Source organism: Schistocerca piceifrons, chromosome 4 (assembly GCF_021461385.2).
Source record: "Schistocerca piceifrons isolate TAMUIC-IGC-003096 chromosome 4, iqSchPice1.1, whole genome shotgun sequence".
Classification (NCBI taxonomy): Eukaryota; Metazoa; Arthropoda; class Insecta; order Orthoptera; family Acrididae; genus Schistocerca; species Schistocerca piceifrons.
Genome location: NC_060141.1, coordinates 610336646 through 610362134, shown reverse-complemented (window position 1 = coordinate 610362134; position 25489 = coordinate 610336646). Strand labels below are relative to the sequence as shown.

Sequence of the window (25489 nt, the reverse complement as noted above, 5' to 3'; positions counted from 1 at the left end):
ATCTCTCTGCTTTTTTTAAGTCATCAGTCCTCTCACAAATCCGTTTCCTGTGCAAAACTCTCCATCTCAGAGTAGTACTTTCAACCTACATCCTCAATTATCTACTGGATGTATTCCAAACTCTGTCTTCCTCTTCAGTTTTTTCCCCATACAACTCCTTCTAGCAGTCAATCCCTGATGCCTTAACAGATATCCTATAATTATGTCCAGTCTTCTTGTCTGTGTCTTCCACATATTTCTTTCCTCCCCAATTCTGCGCGGAACCTCCTCAATCCTTAATTTATCAGTCCACCTATTTTTCCACTTTCGTCTGCAGCACATCTCAAATGCTTCGATTCTCTTCTGTTCTGATTTTCCAATAGTCGTTGTTTCACTGCCACACAATGCTGTGCTCCAAATTCTCAGAAATGTCTAGGTCAAATTAAGGCGTATGTTTGATACTACTAGACTCCTCGTCGCCAGGAAGGCCCTTTTAGTCAGTGTTAGTATGAAACATGGTCTGTGGGAAAAACGGAACAGAAGAGAATCGGAGCATTTGAGATGTTGTGCTACAGGCGAATGTTGAAAATTAGGTGGACTGATAAGGTAAGGAATGAGGAGGTTTTGAGCAGAATCGGAGAGGAAAGGAGTATGGAAAACACCTACAAAGAAAAGGGTCAGAGAGCCAGAATATCAGGGAATGACTTCCATGCTACTAGATGGAGCTGTAGAGGGCAAAAACTATAGAAGAATACATCCAGCAAATAATTGAGGGCGTAGTTTGCAAGTGCTACTCTGGGTTGAAGAGGTTGGCACATGAGAGGAATTTGTGGTAGGTCACACCAAACCAGTCAGTGGACTGATGACGTTTTGTTGCCACTTCCCCCCAATGATTGTAGAAATCCTGACGGAATGTTATGTATCCCTTCTGCTTTATTTGATATTAAGTCCTTCAAAGTTCTCTTAAATTCTGATTCTAATACTGGGTGCACTATCTCTTCTAAATCGACTTCTGTTTCTTCTATCACATCTTCGCCACATCTTCTGTCACATCATCACAACTTTCCCCCCACCCTCCCCACAATAACGCCTTTGCTTTCAGTGTACCCTTTCCACCTAATCGCTCTCTTCTCTGCATTTAACAATAGAATCCCCATTGCACTCTTAATATTGCCACTGTTGCTTTTAATTTCAACGAAGGGTATTTTGACTGTCCTACATGTTGATTCAGTTCTTCTGACAATCATTTCGTTTTCGATTTCTTCATATTTTTCATGTAGCCATTTCGTTTTAGCATCCCTGCGCTTCCTATTTATTTCACTCCTCAGCGACTTGTATATTTGTATTCCTGAATGCCCCTGAACATTTTTGTACTTCCCTCTTTCATCAATCAATTGATGTATTTCTACTGTTACCCATGGTTTCTTCGAGTCACCATCTTTATATCTGTGTTTTCCTTTCCAACTTCTATGACTGCCCCTTTTAGACATGTCCATTGCTCTTCAACTGAATCCCTTGTAGCTGTATCTACAGCCTTAGGGAATTTCAAGCCTATCTCTTCACACTTTATTTTTATGTATCCCACTTCTTTGTGTATTGCACCTTCCTGACTTATTTCTTAAACTTCCGCCTTCTCTTCATTACTACTACATTGCTATCAGAGTCTACATCTGCTCCCGGGTACGCCTTAAAATCCAGAATCTGATTTCGGGATCTCTGTCTGTCTATGATGTAGTCTAACTGAAATAATCCCGTATCTCCTGGCCTTTTCCAAGTAAACCTCCTGCTGTTGTGTTTCTTGAACAGATTATTTCCAATTAGTAGCTGAAATTTGTTACAGAACGCAATTAGTCTTTCTCCTCTATTGTTCCTTGACCGAAGCCCACATTCTCCTGTAACCTTATCTTGTTCTCCTTCCTATACAACTGCATTCCAGTCTCCCACGACTATTACATTTTTATGTTCTTTTACGTACTGTGCATTGTTTCAGTATACTCCTATACTTTCATTGTCTCTTCACCTTCAGCATGCAACATCAGGATATATACTTGAAGCATCGTTGTCAGTGCTGGTCTTCAGTCAATTCTGATAAGATCAATCCTATAACTAAACTGTTCATAGTAACGTACACTCCACTCTACTGTTCATAACAAATATTATTTCCGTTATACGATTTTCTTCTGCTATTGATATTACACTATATTACCAGAAATGCTTGTCTTCTGCCAATTTCACTTCGCTGACCCATGCTCTATGTATATTCAATCTTTGAATTTATCTTTCCAGATTTTTTTAGCTTCCCCACCACATTCAAACTTCTGACATTCCACACTCCGACTCGTAGAACGTTATCCTCTAGTTTATTATTCAGTCTTTTTCTCATGCTCACCTCCCACTTCACAGACACTCTGGGAGATCCGAATGGGGGTCTATTCCTAATTCTTTTGACAATGGAGAGATCATCATGATACTTTTTCAATTACAGGCCACATGTTCTGTGATACACGTTATGTGTCTTTAATGCAGTGGTTTCCATTGCCTTCTGCATTCTCATGCCGTTGATCATTGCTGATTCTTCCACCATTAGGGCAGTTTCCCACCCCAAGGACAAGAGAGTGCCCTGAACCTCCGCCTGCTCCTGTGCGATCTTTGACAATAGGGTTGCCATAATGAGGGTGACTTCCTATGCCAGAAATTTTTGGGTGCCATTGCTGATTATTAAGCAAATTTTAAACGCTGGCAGTGTTCGAATCCAGGACCAAGAACGTTTTGATTGCGAGTCAAACACACTATACCTAGACCACGGATGCAGTTAGCACGTCTGTCTCACATGTCGGTCCTCCACCGTTATACCACCACATTCCTGCTCATAAAAGGACTTCGTCAACCCCTCAGTCCGCTTCACAGATGAGTACATGTTAAATTTTTCACTTGCTATGATTTCGTATATTAGTGAAATAGTTGCTCCACACGACTGTACAATAAGACGAGACACTCGCGCAACCCGTTGATCCTTTCTCTGGGTAACTACGACCACAACCATAGATGGAAGCATAACAGACCAAAGACACTACTGGCTAGGAACTTAACATCTATGGTCCATAGCACGCTAACACGACTGTACTGGTGAGCCCCTGCAACACAGCTACTACTGGTGACCCCAGATGTACGCACTGTGACCCGATCTATGACCGATCGCCCACTAATGTACAACGACCATGAACTGTGGCAGGGACGCAGCAACTGCAGCAAGCCCCGCAACGAGCTCCAGCAACGACAAAGGTAACGATGCACGATACCTCGCACTAACATAACCTCACCTTGCATGCACTGTCCCAGATAGCAAGCCGCTACTGCCCTTACTACCCGTCCTACTGTCGCAGAGGTTTTTTTTCCCTTGGCGCTTGCCTTGGCAAATTTTTTCCTTTTCACTTACAACCGCTACCCTTCGATCGCTTTCGTCCACTTTCTATCTCCTGATGGATCATGTTAATGAGTAATCTTACCCAGACGCATGGATAACATCACAGCCCGCATCCTGTGACTCCTGATGCAAAAAAACTAACATGTTATACGGAGGTGACAGTAGAACTTTTGGTTTGGTCACCACGTTGGAGCGGGCGTGGAGGGTCCCCATCCTTTTTTTTTTTTTTTTTTTCACAGCCCCGTGTGTGAAGTCGGAAGGCAACAAAAGCCTTCTTCGCAGAGATATACATTAGTCAAAATTCTCTGGCTGCTATGATTATGCTTATTGGTGAAACAGATGTTTCCCTATGGTTGTTTCGCTGCTGTGAATATAGCATTATACGTTTTGTTTGAATTACTCATTTTACCCAAGATTTGAAGCGTCTCTTAGTGTTCTTCCGTGTTTGCGATTTAAAAATTGGGTTCTTTGGAAAATCCGATTATGCAAACACAATTAGTTTATTTTTTTATACATAAAAAATGAAGTAATTGTGTTTGCATAAGGCGGGTTTTCAAACCAGCCGAATTTTTGTGTGAATTTTTTAAACATTCTGTTTAGTGGTGTTAAAGTCTGCTTCACAGAAATGTACATTATTTTATATGCTTATCAACGAAATAGGATTCCTTTTGCAGCTTCCCTGTCGAGTAAATAAAGTTTTAAAATTTTAATACTGCTTTTCCTATCTGAGGACTGATTTTACTTGGTGTACGAGACTTCTTTACTAACGTGTACATTAACTGAAATTTCTGCTTTCCCTGATTGTCCAAACTAGTTATATAATACTTTCTTTCTCTTTGTCTTATCAACTATATGTGAAAATTTTTAAATCTTTTGGCATTTAATCATGCTGGTCTATTATGTATCTTGTCTGGTTTACAGATGTATATATAATATTTCGTTTGTCACTTCACTTTGGTTTCTCCTAACATAAATATTTGTTTTCAGACTTAGTCTCTTTGGCGAACTGGTATCATTCGTTTTATAATTAAAAACTCCTCCTCTGGGATAAATAATAATTTTACTTCTAATATTATTTTATTATAGTTCAGAACCCTACTACTCGCAGATCCCAGTCCTCTAACAGTTGACGTTGTTTGAGGACTATGGGCTAACCTCTTATGTGGTGACGAATTTCTTATTTTTTAGTAACTAAAATAATTGAAAAGTAGCGCACTTAAAGTGTAGCACACTGCTGCCATCGAGACTGATTAAAGTAATGCACTAAAGTGATTAATTACTAAAATGGGTCATATTGCTTTTGTTACTACATGAATTATTCAGTTTTGACATCGACTGTAATGTTGGCAGTTAGCCTTTTCAGAGTTACATGACCCCTCATTCTGAAGTGCTTAAACCACAACAACCAAAAATTTTCCTCCTAAAGTCACGATTTAAAAACAGTAAGACGGCCTTTCTGTTGATGATAATCACAATGTCACTTTCTTGAACGTTACTTGACTGTCAAGTGGATTCTTACAGGCGTTTGTTATTGTTTACCACTACCAGGGCGTACTTCGTGATACCATTTAGGGATGTGTGGCATTCTGGAGTCGAGGCAGCAGTATCTGCTGTTGCTTACATGTGGCTTACAGTCGTGGCAGACTGGCTCAAGCGTCCAACAGCAGTGATTCTGGTACTCATCGTTTACACTCATATCCAATATGTTGAGCGACCGTACAGCAAAGAGACGACTCTCATCTCAGGCATTACATCAAGGTACAGACGTCTCCTGTCACAACTGACGTACATCAAAATTTCACACTCTGTGTGTCCTTGCTTTTCACTGGATAGCTTAGGTTTCTAGTTCTGCCAATCAAATTATTTATTAACAACTTCCGTTACTATTCACGTCCTCATTCCACATGCTTCAAAACACAGTCGCCTCAAAAATTTTCTTCTAACAAGATTTGCAAGTAATAGTCGTCCCACGTCTCCCCCAGGACTTCAAAATGCATGTCGTCGAGCATTACTGCATGCTGCAATGTTGTATTACTCTTGGACACAGCTGTGACTTCCCCATAGAGCACTACCATTCTTGGATGCTATTCGACCCACATTTTCGAATTGTCGCTGTATCACTGGTTGTTTCATTAACTGACTGCTAGTTCCATCCGCAGAATTTCTAATATATCAGTAATTTATCAGTCACTGTTTTGCTGCAGCATTTTCTTAGGGTGCAGCAAACCTAGCACAGATTGAATCTGCATCGGCAGAGACACAGATTCGAAGGCAGAGCCATGCTGGGTTAGCCGAGCGGTCTAAGGCGCTGCGGTTATAGACTGTGCGGCTGGTTCCGGTGGAGGTTCGAGTCCTCCCTCGGGCATGGGTGTGTGTGTTTGTCCTAGGATAATTAAGGTTAAGTAGTGTGTAAGCTTAGGGACTGATAACCTTAGCAGTTAAGTCTCATAATATTTCACACACATTATCATTTATCGAAGGCAGAGAAAAAAAAATGTTTATGTGACAGAAATTTGAGGTTGCAATCCTGGTTCTAATATCAGTAAAAAAATTAGAACACATTTACCCTCACATAACCCGAGGGACTCTAAGGGACAACGACCTGATCCTTGAAGAGGTACCAACTGTAACAATTATCTGCAGTAGATGGAACAGCAGTAGCAATGATTAAATTATAATAAGCTCTAATGGCCCATTTCTGACCATAACAGCTATTGAATATACTTAAAACTGCCTTTTTTTATTTGTGGCTTTCTTTTGAATATGGACAAAAATACGTAAGATCAGAAATCGTGTGGAATCACAGCATGGGAATTAAGTGAAAGACTGTATGACGTCTCACTTCGTCCGGTGTTAGATTTCATGACACATTTCATATAACTGCTGGAGTACACATTGTTCCCTAGGACGCATTCTAGGTGTTTTGTTTTGCACGTAACGCGTTGCAGCTGACATATTCGCCGTCTGCACATTACGACTGTACCGGTCATATCTCTTTCCTTAGTCAGGTGATGTTCTGAAAGTTTCTACAGATATCGATCCCGCACCGAAAGCCAAATCTCAATACATCGACAAGTGGGGACTGAAACCTCAACACTTTCGTACTACTGCTCTGCAGGGAGGATATTTGAAGTTTGTAACGACGCCTTGACCAACTATGGGAGAAGAAAGCCCTTTTGCTGTCTCTCTCGCGTTTCTGTGGCGGTGCTGGAGTGAAGAGACCACTCCAAAGTTCTTGAAATGCCGTTGGGCGTTGGCTCGACAGATACATAGAATCTCTGGTCACAGACTCGGCTACAATAAGTCACGTGTAATGGCTTACGGTTCTCATCTTGCAGATCCATCAATTAGGTTCGATCAGTCCTCAGTTAACAATTGCTTTAATGAAATTTGGAAACGTCGTTAATACAATGACGATTATAATGCTTTATTCACAGTTAAAGTGCGCACAAGTCAATTAAAACCAAGAAGTGAAGTAGTTTGAGGACAGTTGTCGCTGGTGCAGGAGCTCTGTGATGGAAATTTCGTTCAGCCGCCAAAGCCGCGGCCACCTCCGGCTCCGAAGCCGCCACCGCCAAATCCAGGACGACCTCCTCCAGGGCCAAAGCCGCCGCCTCCTCCAGGGCCGAAGCCGCCACCTCCGCCGGGCCTCCCGGAACCAGGGCCGCCAAAACCGCCCCCAGGACGGCCGCAACCGCCCTGGCCAAACTGCGCATGCGCCAAGGCGACAACGCACAGCAGCAGCGTGAACAGTGCCTGCCAACAGAGAAATAGTAACGTCATCGTATCAAGTATATTCGATCGACTACTGTGTCAAAATGAATCAAAAACATCGTCTGGATTACTCTTTTTATTAATGATTACTGATTTCGATCATCTTCAGATCTGGTGCTGCAAGATCCGGTTTTCAGTAGTGGTAATAATGACATAATGCTAACGTGCACTTATGTGTGACTTGACGCTCAAAGGCAAAAAAACCATTACATACCATGAAGGAAATATCCCAATGGGACGGAAATCAGCAGAGGTTATCTAGGTGTACAGACAAACAAGTGATTAACTTTCAGAAAAACTTCATCATTTATGCCAGAGGAAGAGCTCCACAAATGGTGCAAGTCAATAACACATTGGTGACTGTGGTCCATCTCTGGCCCTTGTGGAAACAGTTATTCAGTGTGGTATTGATTGATAGAGTTCTTGTAAGTCGTCCCAAGGGATATCGTACAAGACTGCAGTTAGCGAGTTAAATCGTCAAATTCCTGATACGATTGGAGAGCCCTGCCCATAATGCTCTAAGCCGGCCGAAGTGGCCGTGCGGTTAAAGGCGCTGCAGTCTGGAACCGCAAGACCGCTACGGTCACAGGTTCAAATCCTGCCTCGGGCATGGATGTTTGTGATGTCCTTCGGTTAGTTCGGTTTAAGTAGTTCTAAGTTCTAGGGGACTAATGACCTCAGCAGTTGAGTCCCATAGTGCTCAGAGCCATTTGAACCATAATGCTCTAAATTTTCTCAGTTGGGGGAGATCTTACGAACCTGATGGCTAAGTTAGGGTTTCACAAACGTGAAGACTCGCAGTAGAAACTCTCGTCCTGTGCGAACCACCATTAACTTGCGGAAATGTAAGCCTAATAAGGTTTGCCATGAAGGGCAAAAAAACTCGGCGTACAATATCGCCGACGTATCGCTGTGCTTTAAGGATGCCTTGGATAATAACCAAAACGGTCCTGTTATGAAAAAATGGCTCCTCAGGACATCTCTCCTAGCTGTTGGGCTCTATGGCAAGCAACGGTCAGGTTGGTATCTTACCGTTGTCCCGAGCGTCTCCAGACACGTCCTCGGCTAGCAGTCTCGTCCATTGGAGTATAGTTGTCTTCAGGAGACGCCACAGACAGGGGTGGAATCCGTTTGGTAATCACCACTGCACTCTAACATCACCACTGCACTCTAACATCACAGAGGTATGTCAGTGACATTCTACATCCCGTTTTCTTACCCTTCATGGCAATCCATCCTGGGCTTACGTTTCAGCATGGTAATGTCCTCCTGCACGACGTGAGAGTTTCTACTGCTTGTTTTTGTGCTTAGAAAACCTCAACTTGGTCAGCGAGGTCGCCCCGGATCTATCCCCGACTGAAAACTTTTGGAGCAATATGGGCAGGTTCCTCCAACCAGCTCGGAATTCTGAAGTCCCATTGAGCCAAGTGGACAGAATTTGGCACGGCACCTGTCAGGATGATATCCTAGGACTCCATCAACAATTCCAAGCAAATAGCTATTTGCAAGATTTTGTAATGAGGCCCTAACAAGAATGATGAAGATTGGGTAGGTAGATCGAACATGTAAAGGTGAGGTATCGAATCAAAATAGGGGAAAATTAAGATTATGCAACAATTTTATTAACACGAGAGGTTCAGATCCTGAAGCGTCAGGGAATACTCATGTTGGTAATATGAGGAGGTTTTGGGGACGTAGGCTTTGGAGGATCACAAGGCTCGAATAAAATTAACAGATTAGAATGTACAGACTGTAGTTACACAGAGATAACTAGCATTGAATAGATAGACTAGCGTGGAGAGCTGCATCAAACAAGTCTTCGGACTCAAGACCACAGCTACAGAAATCACTCCAACAAAGAAATATTTGGATTTTTGTCTTAACTTCTTCTAGGAGCACCTGTCAATTTTTGACGATTCCGCAGAAACAGTCTTCAGTAGTTTCACATCATAAGACAACTGTCATCCTGAGGTGTACACCCCACCTTACTTGGACGAAACCCCACTGTAAATTCTCACATTAGTAAATAGCTTAGATGAGACCAGTTTCATGACATTAAACCAAGATCACGACTAAGTGCAACAGCTCGTGCACAAATGAGTAAAACCATTACTGGTTTGGAGATATATATGGTAAAGTTCTGTATTGTGGTTACAGTTGCGTTGCAGAAAAGTGACCAGACAATCCATTATGTAACATCGCGACCTAAATTCTTACGTTAGGTTGGCTCATCTCTTTCGTGTCGGATGTACTCCGTGCAGAATGGGGCGCGGTATTTCATTGCTATACCATTAACATAAAAATAGTCATCGGAAAATTATCTCTCCTGTAATACAGTCTCTTGCTCGTTCATGCAATTTGCTAACTGTAGTCGCAGTTACATATCTCTCACCAAATTCTGCTATTAGTGTTCTGCTATTAGTGCTATTAGTGTTGAAAGAAATGAATGAAAGCCATAATAAATAATTCGTTGGCGTAAACATCCCAGTTCACCATTGGCTTTTATTCTTGACTTTCTGAAGACATCGAACCAAAACCATCTGCCGGCTTCAACGTTCCTTGCTTGTGTGAGCACTGGCAGCGTGCAGGGTGTTCTCCTGCAGACACACTACATTCGGATATGTATATCGAACTGACTCCATATTGGAAACAGGTGAGGGCCCCAACCTAAACGATGCTATGCAAGTAACTGAAACTGGCTTCAGGACTGACTGATTTTCAGTTATATACTCTTTTCAAAACGCACGTAGTTAAACACTGTTTACCAACTATGAACATGTCAGTTGTAATGCAGTTTTCCTAGTGACACCACGTGGAGCGACACAGAGCATATCAATCGTGAATTTCTGGAAGTGTTTATTCCAACACTGGAAATTCAGCCTTTATGACGGTGCACTGAATATGAAGTCTATAATTTCGAAGCAAACAGATACATGGTGTATTACCAAACTTAAACAAGAGCTACTCAGCAGACGGCGGACACACTTGTCGTTCACAGAATGAAATTTTCGCTCTGTAACGGAGTGTGTGCTGATATGGAACTAACTAGCAGATTAAAGCTGTGGGCCAGACCGAGAGTCGAACGCGATACCTTTACCTTTCACAGGCAAGGGCTCTACCAACTGAGCTACCCAAGCACGACTCAGGACCCGTCCTCACAGCTCCAATTCCGTCAATACGTCTCCTACGTTCCAAACTTCACAGAAGCTCTCCGGCGAACCTTGCGGAACTAGCACCCATGGAAGAAGGCATACTGCGGAGACATGGCTTAGTCACAGCCTGGGAATGTTTTCAGAATGGAAATAGCTGGAAGTTCGTAGCATGGTCAAGGTATCTCCCTGTATAACGGTAAGACAGAGATTTCGAAACCACATTTCAAACTGCAAAACATTTGACCATGCTGTACAGGTTGCGAAATGAACTTTGAAACTGAAGAAATTGTTGAATAGGAAGTTAAGGAGACGGGCCGTGTACGTCAAAACAACCGGGTGCTACTGACATTTCCAAAGAAAGTATTAGGAAACAACTGACTGCAACTTTGGAAAGGAATACAGGGGACGACGAATGAGTAGCTTTGAGCTATGGGTAGTGAAGAGAGTAGAGAATCAACTTTATAGAGAGACAAGATCCAGCAGAAATCCTGTGATAACACACAAGACAATTAATTTAATTGATGAAAGAAGGAAATGTAAAAACCTATCAAGTAAAGCTGGCAAAAGGGAATGCAAACGTTTAAATGTGAGACTGGAATTGCAAAGCTGTGCAGCAGGAATAGGTAGAAGAAAGTGCATGTCTTTGGGAAAGGTGGATGGAGCCTATAGGAAAATACAAGATATCTTTAGAGGAAGGGCCGACCGGTGTGGCCGTGCGGTTCTAGGCGCTTCGGTCTGGAACCGCGTGGCCGCTACGGTGGCAGGTTCCCATCCTGCCTCGGGCATGGATGTGTGTGATGTCCTTAGGTTAGTTAGGTTTAAGTAGTTCTAAGTTCTAGGGGACTGATGACCACAGATGTTAAGTCCCATAGTGCTCAGAGCCATTTAGAGGAAGGAGAAGCAGCTGTACCATCGCCGGTATTAAGGAGTTCAGATGTCACCCCAGTATCAAGTAGATAACGTACGACTGAAGGGTGGAAAGAATATGTAGGATTATACATATGAAATGAAGATGAAGGCACTATTATGGATAGGGTAGAGGAAATAGTGAAAATGAGGCGGGAGATGTGGTAGTGGAAGAAGGATTTGAAAGAGCGCTGAGAGGCCAAAGTCATAAAAAGTCTCATGGAGAGGACGACATTCTGTTAGAATTATCGGGAAAGATTTCAGTGAACAAAAACAGGAAGTATCTTACATCATGTAATAATCCCGTGACAGACCGCTAAGTGCGCCACTGGTCTCCGGCTGAAATTCTTGTTTTGCGCGATGTCTCCAACAAGTTTCAGATAAGGTGTTTTCCTGTGTAACTTACAAAATAATAAGCTCGATTAGCTGTTTCAAGTTGATTAGATTGTAGAATGTTTCCTTACACTAATGTACGTAGGACAAGTCGGAAGACATGCATAAACAAGGTCCTATCAGCCACGTGGAATAATCAACCCCAGTTTACTTCGGAAAGCACATCGAGGAAACTTGTCGCTCCTGACACAAGCAGTTTTGCATCTCGTCCGTCGGTTATTTAGGAGTAGTGAGTTATGCATTAAGGAAAATAGGCAATCGTGTGGACATCTCAGTTAAACGAAAATTTCAACATCAGAGCACACTTCTGAACAGCAATTATGTACAGCACATTGCATCCACTCTTAAAACTTCGAACTTTTCCTGCTCGATAACTTACATTGATAGAAATTGGAATTAAGTTAATGTGTATGCGTTTTCAAAACACCAACTGCATTTTGGAATATAGTAATGTTCTATTTTTTAAAAAAATTAGAGCTCATTGCTGTAGCTCCATAGAAAATAACTATATAAACTACGTTTTAACTCTGCAGATTGAGTAATCATTTAACCTTTATCTATCTAAATAAATATTCCTTTCATTTAGTATTTTGTAAGTTACAGAGAAAAACGCCTTATCCCAAACATTTTGTTAATGATTAAGGAAAACCATATCAGCTGTATTTTAACACACTTATTGTGTCATGACCAAAGGAAATAAAGAAGGAAGATTGTATTTAACGCCCCGTCGACATCGAGGTCATTAGAGACGGAGCACATGCATGGTTGGATTGAATGTAGGAGCAGAAGGAAATTGGCTGTGCCCTTTCAAAAGATCCATCTCGGCATTTGCCTGGAGCGAATAAGAGAAATCACGGAAAACCTAAATCTGGATGGCTGGACACAGGCTTGAACGTACTCTTTCCACATGCGAGTGCAATGTGCTAACCATTCCGCAACCTCGCTCGAAACGTCTTGTGACTCGTTTCGTTTCTCCGAACATCTTCAGGTTGCCGGGTGGTGCTGAAGTCAAGATATAGGTTGCCTGCAATATTAAAGACAACATCCAAGACCACTGACCGTAAACATAATCAAACATATTCTAAGCACTCTGCATTTGTGGTTCCAGACTTTTATTCACCAAGGCAATAATGAGGTATGAAGGTGCTACAAAATATCATGCGCTCTATCCACTCCCCCCCCTCTCTCTCTCTCTCTCTCTCTCTCTCTCTCTCTCCCTCTCCTTGTCTACTACACATTCAGACACACACACACACACACACACACACACACACACACGCACACACACACGCTTGTACTTCATAGCAAAGCTGCAGTAGTCCATTATCAGACTACTGAGACAATCGAAGTTCTTCCCATTGATACACCAATTCGTAAAAGTCATATCTCAAAATGTATTCACTATCTGTTCCAAACAAACATTCAGAAAAAGCTAACAAAACTCTAAGCTGTTAACTGTCTTTCTCAGCTCTGAACAGCATTTTTTTCCGTAATGCCACAAAAGATTTCGATCCTAAGTATTGACAAAATGTCTTTCTTATTCTCCGCAAATTATGGTTTTTGTCATTAGTAATACTTTCACTGATGTGGAGATACATTTTAGTGCACTTAAATTTTTCGGTAGCTGATGATACTTTACACCCAAATGCCATGCGTCGCGAATCAGCGTCATAGCAAAGCTATTCTAACGATAATGATGGTATTTAGTTTGTGGGGCGCTCAACTGCGTGGTGATTAGCTCCCGTAAAAACTCCCAATTTTGACACAGTTCTATTTTTACACAGTCCAAAATTGCCACTGTCATGAATGATGATGATGGTAATGAAATGATGTGGACAACACAAAGACCCTGTCCCCGTGCAGAGAAAATCACCAACCACGCCGGGAATCGAACCCGGGACTCCGTGATCCAGAGGCTGCAACGCTAGCCACTAGACCACGAGCTGCGGACCAAGCTACTCTAATGAACGGAAGGTTAATTGTATTTGAGTGCCAGTGGCGGTAGGTACGGGTTCTACTCGATGCTACTAACGCCTGTGATACATGGTACCCTCTCCCGCTTGTTTTGGGTACTCGTAGAGCGACTTGCTGTTCGCAGCATTGTTCGCTACACACTCACACACACACACACACACACACAAATATGTTATCGCCATTATTTGGGCAATTACAGCTAGATAAAAAGGAAGTTCATTTCTGAAAAGTGTTTGTGACAAGACGTAAATCACATTTTGATGTAACAAACTAGTTGCACGTGCAAGTAGATAGGAAAAACTGTTTGTTTAAAACATGCACCACTGGGCGTTTATGTGCCTCCGTCGGAGCGTGAAAGAGATGAAATCATGAGAAGTGCAATCAAATATCTTGGTTTATTCGTAGCACCACATACTTCAATTTATTACAAGTTTCCAATAACTGGTATGAACATGCAACCTCACCACTCTTTTGACTGATTACTTTTCATTTTTTATGCGCGTTGCAAATTCTAATGAACGGCTATTACTCTGAAAATTTTATTTTTGTACCGACGGATCACCAAATTTTATGCTCCACGAAATGCAAATGGAAATTTTAAAGCTAATAACCGTAACCGTAATAAAAACAGTTGTCTGCTATAATTAAAATTCGGAATACCAGTGCCACTTCGCAAGTAGAGATAAGACATGACACATAAGGAGAGATAGGCATTCAGCAGTACAGAAGCAGAACTACTACGCGGGAAGCATCAGGGCCCAACAAGACCGGTTCCGTACAAACTAGTGCAGTACGTCATTGGCCTCACATTAGCACCACAAGACCAAATTGTAAAGGACAGACAATATTCGTATGCAGGAAGTATAACTAAGGTTCGTCTGTGTCTAAACAAGAGAATAAACTAATTCCAAGAATTTTACGAATATGGCTATATTTTTTAATATACAATAATTTGAAATGCCAGCTTGTATCATAATTTTTAATCATGTAAATCCTATCACTGTATCTTAAAAATGTTAAATAATTTCTTTTTACCAATGGAATGCTGTTAGCGTTTAATTTCTCAAATTCCTCCGGTTGCAAATATACGAAATACCCAATTACTCGCGACAGGTATAACGTATGTCAGATTTGGCTTTATGTACCCTATAACAATGAACTACTGGTTACAGAATATGATTTGTCTTCTTGCAAGTAGAAATTTTTTCAGTGTATTAAGAGGATAAATCTTTCTTGTTGTAAGATATGATGTGGTTACAGAATATGATTTGTCTTCTTGCAAGTAGAAATTTTTTCAGTGTATTAAGAGGATAAATCTTTCTTGTTGTAAGATATGATGTGGTTTAGAACTAACTATTTTGAGTTGATGATCAATAGCTATGTAGCAACAGACGCTACAAACTATATCTAAAAATAGGTTCATCATAATGAAACGATAGTTTTAACGCTCTTGAAATGGTCAGATGGTGACGATTTCATCTTTCGAGGAGGAAAGCCATACTAGATTCGTCTCCACTAGCGCCTGTACACAACGATCAGTAAGGAACTCCAGATGAAGTGTTGACAATCACGGCAACGGAAGCTTATTCGAATATGATTGGCGAAGACATGGAGGCACTCACCAGCAGTTTAGCCATGGCGTGGTCTGCAGCTGGCAGCACCGTGTGGTGATTGGCAGCCGAACGTGGCTTATATACAGTATCGTAACCTTGCTGGCTGTTTAGTAAATATTAGTTTTCCAAACACTGTACGGGGAAGACTGTTTTCGCGTCTTCAACGGGAATTTCCTGGCCATCGTGGTTTCGGGAGGCAGCAGGTGTCAAAGAAGAGTTTCATTGTCTCCTGGAAAAGCAGCCATTGACACTGGCACGTCCGGTATGCGCTATTGTGAGCCAATTCCTTGGAGCTAGCGGACACTGAAATTTATGATCTGGAAGATAAAACATCGCCTCTAACACATTACGTGTGGATAAATTATAAATGAAATATTTAATTTTGCTACATCAACTAGAGCAGATGATATTAAAATTCCAGTTGTACAAGTATTGTGTGAAGTTTGTGACGGTGCTCAATCAGTTAGGGACAGTGAATATTCAAAACATCATCTCCATAAGGACAAGGCAAAAAATAACGTATGGATTTATTGAATGGGGATCTCAAGAGATTAAATCCGCCGCGTATGCAGACATATTTTCGTTCTTCTTTTACAGTCTGTTAAGTATGAGCGTGGTCCGCATCACACACAGATGGTAAAAGATATGGCCTTAGTTCTTTCCCAGCCAAATTGAGGGAACTATTGTCTTTGATATCCATAGAAGCATTAGGCTACTTTGAATTCTTGGCTGAGGTACACGAATAGATATGAGTACAGCATACGCGTAGCTTTTTGGGGTTGTCACGCCAAACATCCGATAATGAGTAACGCCGCGACGTCTAAATGTACCGGGAAATCAAATTCATTTTTAAAAAAGAAGGTAACCCGCTATAAATTGGTTTAAAACGTGGCTCAGTCAGTGAAGTGAATCCAAATACGGAAAAAAGATTTTAATTTTTTTTGGGAAACCCATTCGTAACATTGCGTCATGTGAAAGCAAAACTCACTTAGAAAACGCTGTCAACACAGATTCGACGCTTTGGAGGTCTCTTCCAGGTGAATAAGCGGAAAACTTGGTTTCAAGCATGTCTCAGAGATTCCAAACAATTATTGACGCTGCACTTGACTGGACATATTATTAATTGTAATTGTATCTTTCTTTCGTTCATATATAATGTATGTACAAGATTTATAAAATTTATTTTGCTGTCAAATACGCACATCAAAAAAAGTTTTGCATCCCTCGGTTCCAAGAGTTCTGGAACCTGTACAGAAAATTTGAACAGAGACCAACATAATAATCATTTTTATTGCGCATGAAAACCACACATTGCATGTTGTACCACCAAACAGCGAGACCTTCAGAGGTGGCTGTTCAGACTGCTGTACACACCGGTACCTCTAATACCCAGCAGCACGTCCTCTTGCATTGATGCATGGCTGAATTCGTCGTTCCATACTATCCACAAGTTCATCAAGGCACTGTTGGTCCACATTGTCCCACTCCTCAAAAGCGATTCGGCATAGATCCCTCAGAGTGGTTGGTGGGTCACGTCGTACATAAACAGCCCTCTTCAGTCTATCCCATGCATGTTCGATAGGATTCATGTCTGAAGAACATGCTTGCCACTCTAGTCGAGCGATGTCGTTATCCTGAAGGAAGTCATTCCCAAGATGTGCACAATGGGGCCGCGAATTGTAGCCCATGAAGACGAATGCCTCGCCAATTGCTGCCGATATTGTTGCACTATAGATCGGAGGATGGCATTCACTCATCGTACAGCCGTTACGGCGCCTTCCATGACCACCAGCGGCGCACGTCGGCCCCACATAATGCCACCCCAAAGCAGCAGGGAGCCTCCATCTTGCTGCATTCGCTGGTCAGTATGTCTAAGGCGTTCAGCCTGACCGGGTTGTCTGAAAACACTTTTCCGACGATTGTCGGGTTGAAGATATATGCGACACTCATCGGTGAAGAGAATGTGATGCCAGTCCTGAGCGGTCCATTCGGCATGTTGTTGGGCCCATTTGTACCGCGCTACATGGTGTCGTGGTTGCAAAGATGGACCTCGCCATGGACGTCGGGAATGAAGTAGCGCATCATACAGCCTATTGTGCACACTTTGAGTCGTACCACGACGTCCCGTGGCTGAACGAAAAGCATTATTCAACATGGTGGCGTTGCTGTCTGGGTTCCTCCGAGCCATAATCCATAGTAGCCCTTGGGCGGCCCGAGCGAGGCATGTGATCGACAGTTCCTGTCTCTCTATATCTCCTACATGTCCGAACAATATCCCTTTGGTTCACTCCCAGACGTCTGGACATTTCCCTTATTGAGAGCCCTTCCTGGTACAAAGTAACAATGCAGACTCGATCGAACCGGTATTGACCGTCTAGACATGGTTGAACTACAGACAACACGAGTTGTGTACCTCCTTCCTGGTGGAATGACTGGAACTGATAGGCTGACTGACGCCCTCCGTCTACAAGGCGCTGCTCATGCATGATTGTTTACATCTTTGGGCGGATTTTGTGACATCTCTGAACAGTCAAAGGAACTGTGTCTGTCGTCAGGATTTCTTGGAGCCGGGATGATGCTAAACTTTTGTTGATGTGTGTATAATTTTTTACTGTCTAACCGGCCACGATTTTACTTGACAAACTGTACATTAACATCATTCTCTATCTTTGCATGAGTGTTGTATTTTTATGTGTAACCGTTAATTGTATCTCTGATAGTATAAGGCGGTGTCGTTTTGATGGATCGGGACAAAATTTGGTGCTCAAACAATTAGCGATTAGGCGACAAGAAGGCTACCGAACTAGCATCTCCATCCAGACTCCGATCATTGTCAACAGCGACACATGACACCAATGGAAACGCCCCTGCAGCGAAATTTAGGTGCGAATCCAGAAAAATGGTTCACAGGAGCGGCACATTTACTCGTATATCTACGGAAAAGACGACAGTCTGTTCCATCATCAGTACTTCCTAAATTCTTATAATTTTTATTGTCATTTACACCTTTCTTGGAGAACATGCTGTTATACATATGACATCATATGTATACCTTATACGATAGGAGTATAGTGTGCTACCAGACAAATGTTCCACACTTGATATCTACTTTTGATGCGACGTAGACTATGGGCAGCCGGATATAATGGTAATACTCTGTTCTAGTATTACTGCAAGTAAATTGACAATGGCATTATTTAACCCATTTTACTTAGGATGATTTTCATTAAATTTGGATTAGATAAAAGTGGATGGTTTTTCTACGTTTATTTTTATTTTAGTTTTCTTTTATTTATTATTTTTATTTATTATTATGTTTCATTTATTACGTATAGATGAGATAGCATTCAGTTATTTACAGGTCTTTTACAGTAGTCAAGGGCCTCAGATCAGTTAGCTACTTTTGATCCTTGGAGGTATCCCTGTATTTACAGATGTTATTACTTTTTATTTAACTTGCTGGCGACCTACACCATGTGGGTTCCTTGCTGCCTTTTTACTTATATTACACCGTTTAGATATGTTTTTACATATCATGTTTGTTGTACAGCACTGCATATGTTCAGTTGCATCCTGTCTGATATTTCCCCCTTTTCAAAATTTACATATGTTTGAGACTATGTTGTTTTACACTGTCACGGGTTTAAAATAAACCAGCAATTACCTTATAAGATTCTAGCTTTTTCACACAAGGTAATTACCATACGTATGATTATTGTGAAACATTTTCCTACCGCTTGTTTTTATGTTTATGTACTTTTATCCATTTTATGATTCAAGGTTCTGTAAAAAATTATATGTTTTGAAACCTTTCCAAGTATTGATGTGTACATTCATAGGGTGATTTTGAAGTAGTGTGGTATCGTACATTTTACATCAATTAAATTATTATACGCAGGTGTTGTACCTAGATAAGTACAAGTTTGATAAACAGGACCTGAAGACAACGCAAATGCAGCGTCGAAAATAGTCGTCCGAATAATAAATACATTGAAAATACGTCTTTGGTGTTCAGCTTCCATTACTTACATTGTCAGCCTCAGTCAGACGTCCACAATACACAGTACACAAGTACTTGGGTCTACCACTGCAGTGCTAGGATCTATTAGAGACATTCAGTTTCGGAAACGGATAGTGGAAGAGGAACTTTAATACTGACTATAATGTTTAAAGGAAAACTGTTCCTTATTTTCGAATTAAATTAAGGTTCACAAAAGAAATGTTTCCCTCGATAGGGTTGAGTACACAATCTGGAGCTTCCAGACAGATTATAAAATGAACTGATCTCTATGAGAACCCCCACGCTAGCTTAGGTATCCAAGAAGGCCTCGCCTAAAGCGTTTGGATAGCAGACAAGTACTGTCAAAGTTAATTCTAGCTGTGAGAGGTGCCCAAATGCCATATCTTAGCTTACTCAGGGTTGCCGACCAAAAAGGAAGGTCCAAACTTGTATCTCAGCCCAGAACTGACATTGTCTTAGAGTTGACTTTTAGTACATTCATGTATAAATTACATCTAACGAAACTTCAGTTTTCAGTTGAAAAAAAAAACCGCATTGTTTGTAGGGAACATTTTTCCCGAAAAACCACTGGTTTTTCGCCAGGGGGCACTTCATTGTAACTTTCGCAGCTTACCATTATCTCGAGAGTGAAGTGAGATCGGGAAAAACTTCCAGTGAAAGTCTCGTACGGTTTATGAAATCCGTCCACTGGTGAAATTCTCGTGGACTAGGAATGGCCTTGAAATTCTTCAGTAGGAGTTAACCTAAAGCAAATACCATAGGCATTAACAGAACCCAATGTGCACTACTTGGAGGGTGCAGAATTAGGACCAGCATTGTGCTTTTGCCGACGCAATCAGAGAAGAGACGGGTGGAGCTTTGAGGATAATTAATAAGTGTCACCGTCGGGGAATTTGGCATCATGACTGCGGTTCAGAGAAATTTTACTTTTGGAGACACTGAAAATTTCTCGGCTGTGCTCACTTAGAACGATTCTTGACTAGCTTGGCTCATAAATTTTTCTCTTATGAACTTTGTGATAAGGGATTTAGAAAAATTCCACCTCTTTAAACTCTGATGAATTTCGTCTCGTGGGACTCACAACAATCTCGTTTCTCGAGACACTAATGAGTTCCAGCGAAGTGAAATTTTTCCAAATTCGTACAAGCAAAATTATTCTCAACGAACATTTGAACCCCACAAGAGAAAAATTTATCTGAGTCACTTCGTCTCGCAATCAACTTTTCGGACCCGTCTTTCGTTTCTGCTTCTCTCCATATTTGAAAAGGACGGATTAACGTGGGGTATTTCATTATTTTATTTCTAACGTCTGTATCGATATATGTAAATTTGCCCTCTTGAAAGACACATTTTCTGAAAGAGCGGACTTGAAAACCGCATGTTTTGGCTTCACGTTGTGGCGTAAACAACAGCGGGCATGTGTAAACGAATGGGTCGCGTCCACTGTAATAAGTCAGTTGTCCTGCAACAAGCTTGCTGGATGTTTCGTTAAGGAAAAACCTAAGAAAACCAATAATAGTAAAAGTGAACAGTGTAATTCATTTTCCGACTATAATCTGCCCGAAATGGCTGATTACACGCCGATACAAATAGTGAGCCGGCAAGGGTGGCCGAGCGGTTCTGGGCGCTACAGTCTGGAACCGCGCGGCCGCTACGGTCGCAGGTTCGAATCCTGCCTCGGGCATGGCTGTGTGTGATGTCCTTAGGTTAGTTAGGTTTAAGTAGTTCTGAGTTCTAGGAAACTGATAATCTCAGAAGTTTAGTCCAATAGTGCTCAGAGCCATTTGAACCATTTGAACAAATAGTGAGAATTATAAAAATTGTTGGCGAGTGTCGCGATTATTATGCAACCACGCAAAGATTATATGCTGAAAGGTATCCCGATGTCCGTCATTCCACGAAGGTTACAACTAGGTAAGACGAGTTGAACGAGAGACTTTGAAAAGGCACGGACGAAAGACGGGCCCAAGAGAGTCGATTGCGCTGGGAGTTCGTGCTATCGTCGCTGAAGATCGACAGCTTTCGACTCGTCAGATTCAGAGAATGCATGACGTGCCTCGATCAACGGTATTTCGTGTTTTAAGTTATTTTAAATTCCACACACATATGACGCAAGCAATTGAGCATGGGGATCCTGAGAGACGCCTGGCATTTTGTAGATGGGTCGATAAGCAAATACGTTGTGATCCCTTTCTCTTCGCACCCATTTTCTTTACAGACTAGGCGAACTTCGACAATATGAGAGGAGACAATCTCCATAACGCACACTACTGGGCGGAAGCAATTCCTCGCTTGCTACGAGATCACCTTACACAGAGACTGTGACCAATCACTGTCTGGGCGGTCATTGTTGGAGACTACGTGATACGTCCTGTTTTTTATGGTGTAACGTTGAACGGCCTGCGCCATTTTCATATGCTCCGGAATCTGGTGCTTTCTTTACTAATATCTTCCTAGTCATACGAGCACGTATGTGGTTTCAATGTGACTGCGCCCCCGCACATGAGGCCTTACCTGTCAGAAGGTACTTTAATGCAACTTACCCGAATCGATGGATTGGTATCGGTAGCGCAGTTCGTGAATTCCCGCCAAGATCGCCAGGCTTAATACCATTCGACTTCTTGTTATGGGGAGCTTTGGAGCAGAAGGTGTACTCCACTCCCCCGACGACGCCAGAAGAGGAAGATACGAGAGAAATGATTGTGGCGGTTTTCCAGGCAATCACCCATCAAACATTGAATGATGTCGAGACCAGTTTCCGACAGAGAGTGGAAATGTGTGCATTAGGCAAAATGGGTAGATGATCGAGCATCTGAGATCCTAAATTTCCAATGAAAACCATGTTAATCAGCCCGTTCCAGGCCTAACAGTGTACGAAGTCTGCTGGGCAACCTCCACATGGCGCTCACTGTGTTCCGCTAATTCCGACGATATTTGCTTCCTGGTCAGTCACTATTGAAGAATTTCAAGGCCATTTCAAAGTAACGAAAATTTCACCAGTGGAAAGAGTTCAGAAACCATACAAGTTTTCACTGAAAATTTATCCCGCTCTCGCTTCGTTCTCGAGATACTGGTAACCTGAGAAAGTTACAATGAAGTGCCCCTGGCGATAAACAATTGGTTTTTCGAAAAAAATGTTCTACTACAAACAGTGCGTATTTTTTGACGTAGAATACGATTATGGAATAAAAAATAGAGGTAATCATTTGCAAAAATTTCTTTAAGTTTAATCCTTCATGAAAGTAGCTTATATTGCGCAACCACCATTAACATGGTCCTTGCTTCTTACTAATATTGCTCAGTAGAAGCTGCAAGTCGTCGTTATTGGAACAACTGCCAAACTATGCATTCTAATATTGTAACCATAGTCGTTTGCTCTGCCTACCTGTCTGCCTGCATGTTGAATAGATGTTCAAAATGTATTCCTCTTTCACTTGTTGGATCATTCAGTTACAACAGCCTCCATATAATTAATTTTATAATAATTACCACAAATATGCACCATATTTCAACAAGAACGTACCTGTGATGCACTTTCACGGGGTCCAGGTGATCTGTACGGCGCGATTGTGTTGGCATAGGATGAAGATCGGGGAAAGTCAATTCACCGTACGTCCAATCCACTCTACAATTTATTACAATCGCTTTGGTTTTCTTTCTTCTGTTGCCAGCGTTACACATGGCAAAGAGCTAATTAGTGTGGCACGTGCCAGCACAAGTAGGTCCTACTGTTGACAGAATTTCCGAAATATTATTCCATTGAAATAAATCAGTAAATTTCTTGTTCAGTGTTTAGCACACATACGTCCACATTCTGGAGGAAAATTATCTGTGGGAGTAATAAATGATTCACAAGTAAATACTTGTTGTTTCGGCGATTAAAATTAATTACATCCCTGTATTCATATTTCTAAAGGTAACTTTGATGGATAGATGTTGTAATTCAGGTGTTACATCTACTATTGAAGAAGAGAAGATACGGCAAGAGCGATTTGTTCAAAATGAAGCGTTAACGAAGACGTGTCACATATAAATAGACGTAAAAGAGAGTACGATTTAAAATTTCGGTTTAAGTGCACTGCCGAATCAGATGCTCCTGCTGCAGTGTGTTTTGTGTCAAACAAAACTCGCAGTTCTTCTTCCCCAGCCACTTAGAAACAATGCATGCTGATCACAAATGAAACGATACTATTTTAAAAGATAGCAGGACTCAATAGGAAAATCTGAACATCAGATAACTACTTCTACAAAAACTCAAAATGAATATGTAACCGAAGCATTTTAACATGTAAGTTACCATATTGCGCTTAATGGTGAAGCTAACTCAAATGTATAAAAACTTATTAAGCCATGTGCAAAAGATATAACGGCATGGGCTATTGATGAGCAGATTGTCAAAAAATAGAAGTGTTACAAATATCTAACTATACTGTATCACGATGCATCAGAGATATTTCCGCTGCAATAGAGTGGGGGTTAATTTATCGACTTGGAGTTAGCAGTTTGAAATAAATAATTATCTTTTAAAAAATATTATGATGATTTCTATGTTGTTAGTTATGATTCAAAATTGAAATAATGGCTATGAAAAACAAGTTTTCTGATGTTTTAAAATTTTGTTCATTTTTATTAACTTTCAAAATAAATAAGCTTTTCCATCGAACTACTAGGATTCTCATAGTGTTCTGTCAGGGGAAAAGTTAGTGTACCTCTGCTCTAGTGTTAGGAAAGCTGTCTTTCTGCTTCTCAAGAATGAAGGCTTAGCGTATAGTGAAATTACGTTACTGCATTTAATCTAAAGCCGGTTTCGCTTATCTAATGTAAGCAAAGTATACATACTCGATATTTATATGAGGCACTAAAGTATGGTTGGACCTTCTTCCTAATCTTGATATAGGACTCAACGTCGTTAGTCGAAAATTATCTTCCATCCACTGTAACCCTCGTCAAAGAAGAGTAAGCAACAGTCATTATTAACAAGCTTGTTGTGGATCACTCTAAACGTTTCTATGTTTTCCTTGTTGAAACTGTCTCCAGTGGTACTAATTGTCATTTCCCAACACACGTAAACAGCATACGGAAGAAACATTTTCAGGTTTTTTATCTTCAATGTTACCTTTATTTTCTGTTTCTGTATCCTCATGAATTATACTAGCTAACCGTTCGAACATGATGTATTTATTACGTGAAAACCATTCAACAGCCAAGATTGCATTAAATATTTTCTTTTATTGAAAACAATGAATTTCAGCAGACTATGTTGTTATCTTGAGATCTTAAAATCACAACTGCTTACATATGCTAGACATATTCTAAACAGTGCAAACCCACTTTAAATTGTGTATAAGGTACCTTATCACACTGTCTACATATGCTGGACATATTCTAAGCAGAGCAGCCCACTTTAAATGGTCTGTAAGTTACCTTATACACCATTTAAAGTGGATCTGCACTGTTTAGAATATGTCCAGCAGCAGTAACAGTTGTGTTTTAGTCTTCTGTGCTTTTGTGATGCAACAAGCAACTGTGAGAAATTTGTATATGTATATAGCCTGTTACACAAGGTGCTTTATGTTTTTAAGTATTTTAGCCTTGACAAATCTTTTATAATGTGCTCTTTTTATACAATTTTTGTGTGTGATGTCAGCGTAAAATGAAAAAGTCTTACAACAAAAAGATTTTAAGACCTGAAGATGACAGCGTAGTCTGTTGAAACCGGCTGTCTTAAATAAAAGAATATTTTATGCGATCTTGGCTATCGAATAACCAGAGCGCCCTTCAGCTCTCTCAAAAAGAAAAAAATTCAAGTACTCATTGTCGCTGTAGATGAAAACACTAGGATTTCGGATTTATGTATTTCAGGAAACTCCCACATGAGTGTCAGACCCAATCTTACCAGTATTATACACTGCTATAGACATTGTTAGCAAATATACCACTGATCTGCAGGAATTCGAAAAGACATACTGCAGTAAGTTATCATTTATTCCTTTATTTTTTTATGTATCAAATTCCGTAGTACTAAATTGAGGACCAAATCTCCAAGGTCTTGGAACACGTCAATACATGAAATTACAACATAAAAGAAATAACAGATAAAAATAAAATGTTTACGAAACCAAAAAGTCAAGCCATAAGTGTAAGTACACACAGTCAACAAAATAACATAAGAATTAGCTTAATTTTTCAAGGAACACAGTAGGAGGAGTGACCCATGAGAAAACTCTTCAGTTTCGATTTGAAAACGCGTGGA

General features: G+C 41.0%; 1 protein-coding gene across 1 annotated transcript; it reads right to left on the bottom strand.

Moving 5' to 3' along the window:
- Positions 1-6931: 6931 nt before the first annotated feature.
- Positions 6932-15239, bottom strand: LOC124796056 (ctenidin-3-like). Its single transcript, XM_047260143.1, has 2 exons — positions 15225-15239; positions 6932-7159 (listed from the first exon to the last, which is right to left on the bottom strand). Exons 1-2 carry the CDS (start codon positions 15237-15239, stop codon positions 6932-6934), a joined length of 243 nt encoding a protein of 80 aa, XP_047116099.1.
- Positions 15240-25489: the final 10250 nt, after the last annotated feature.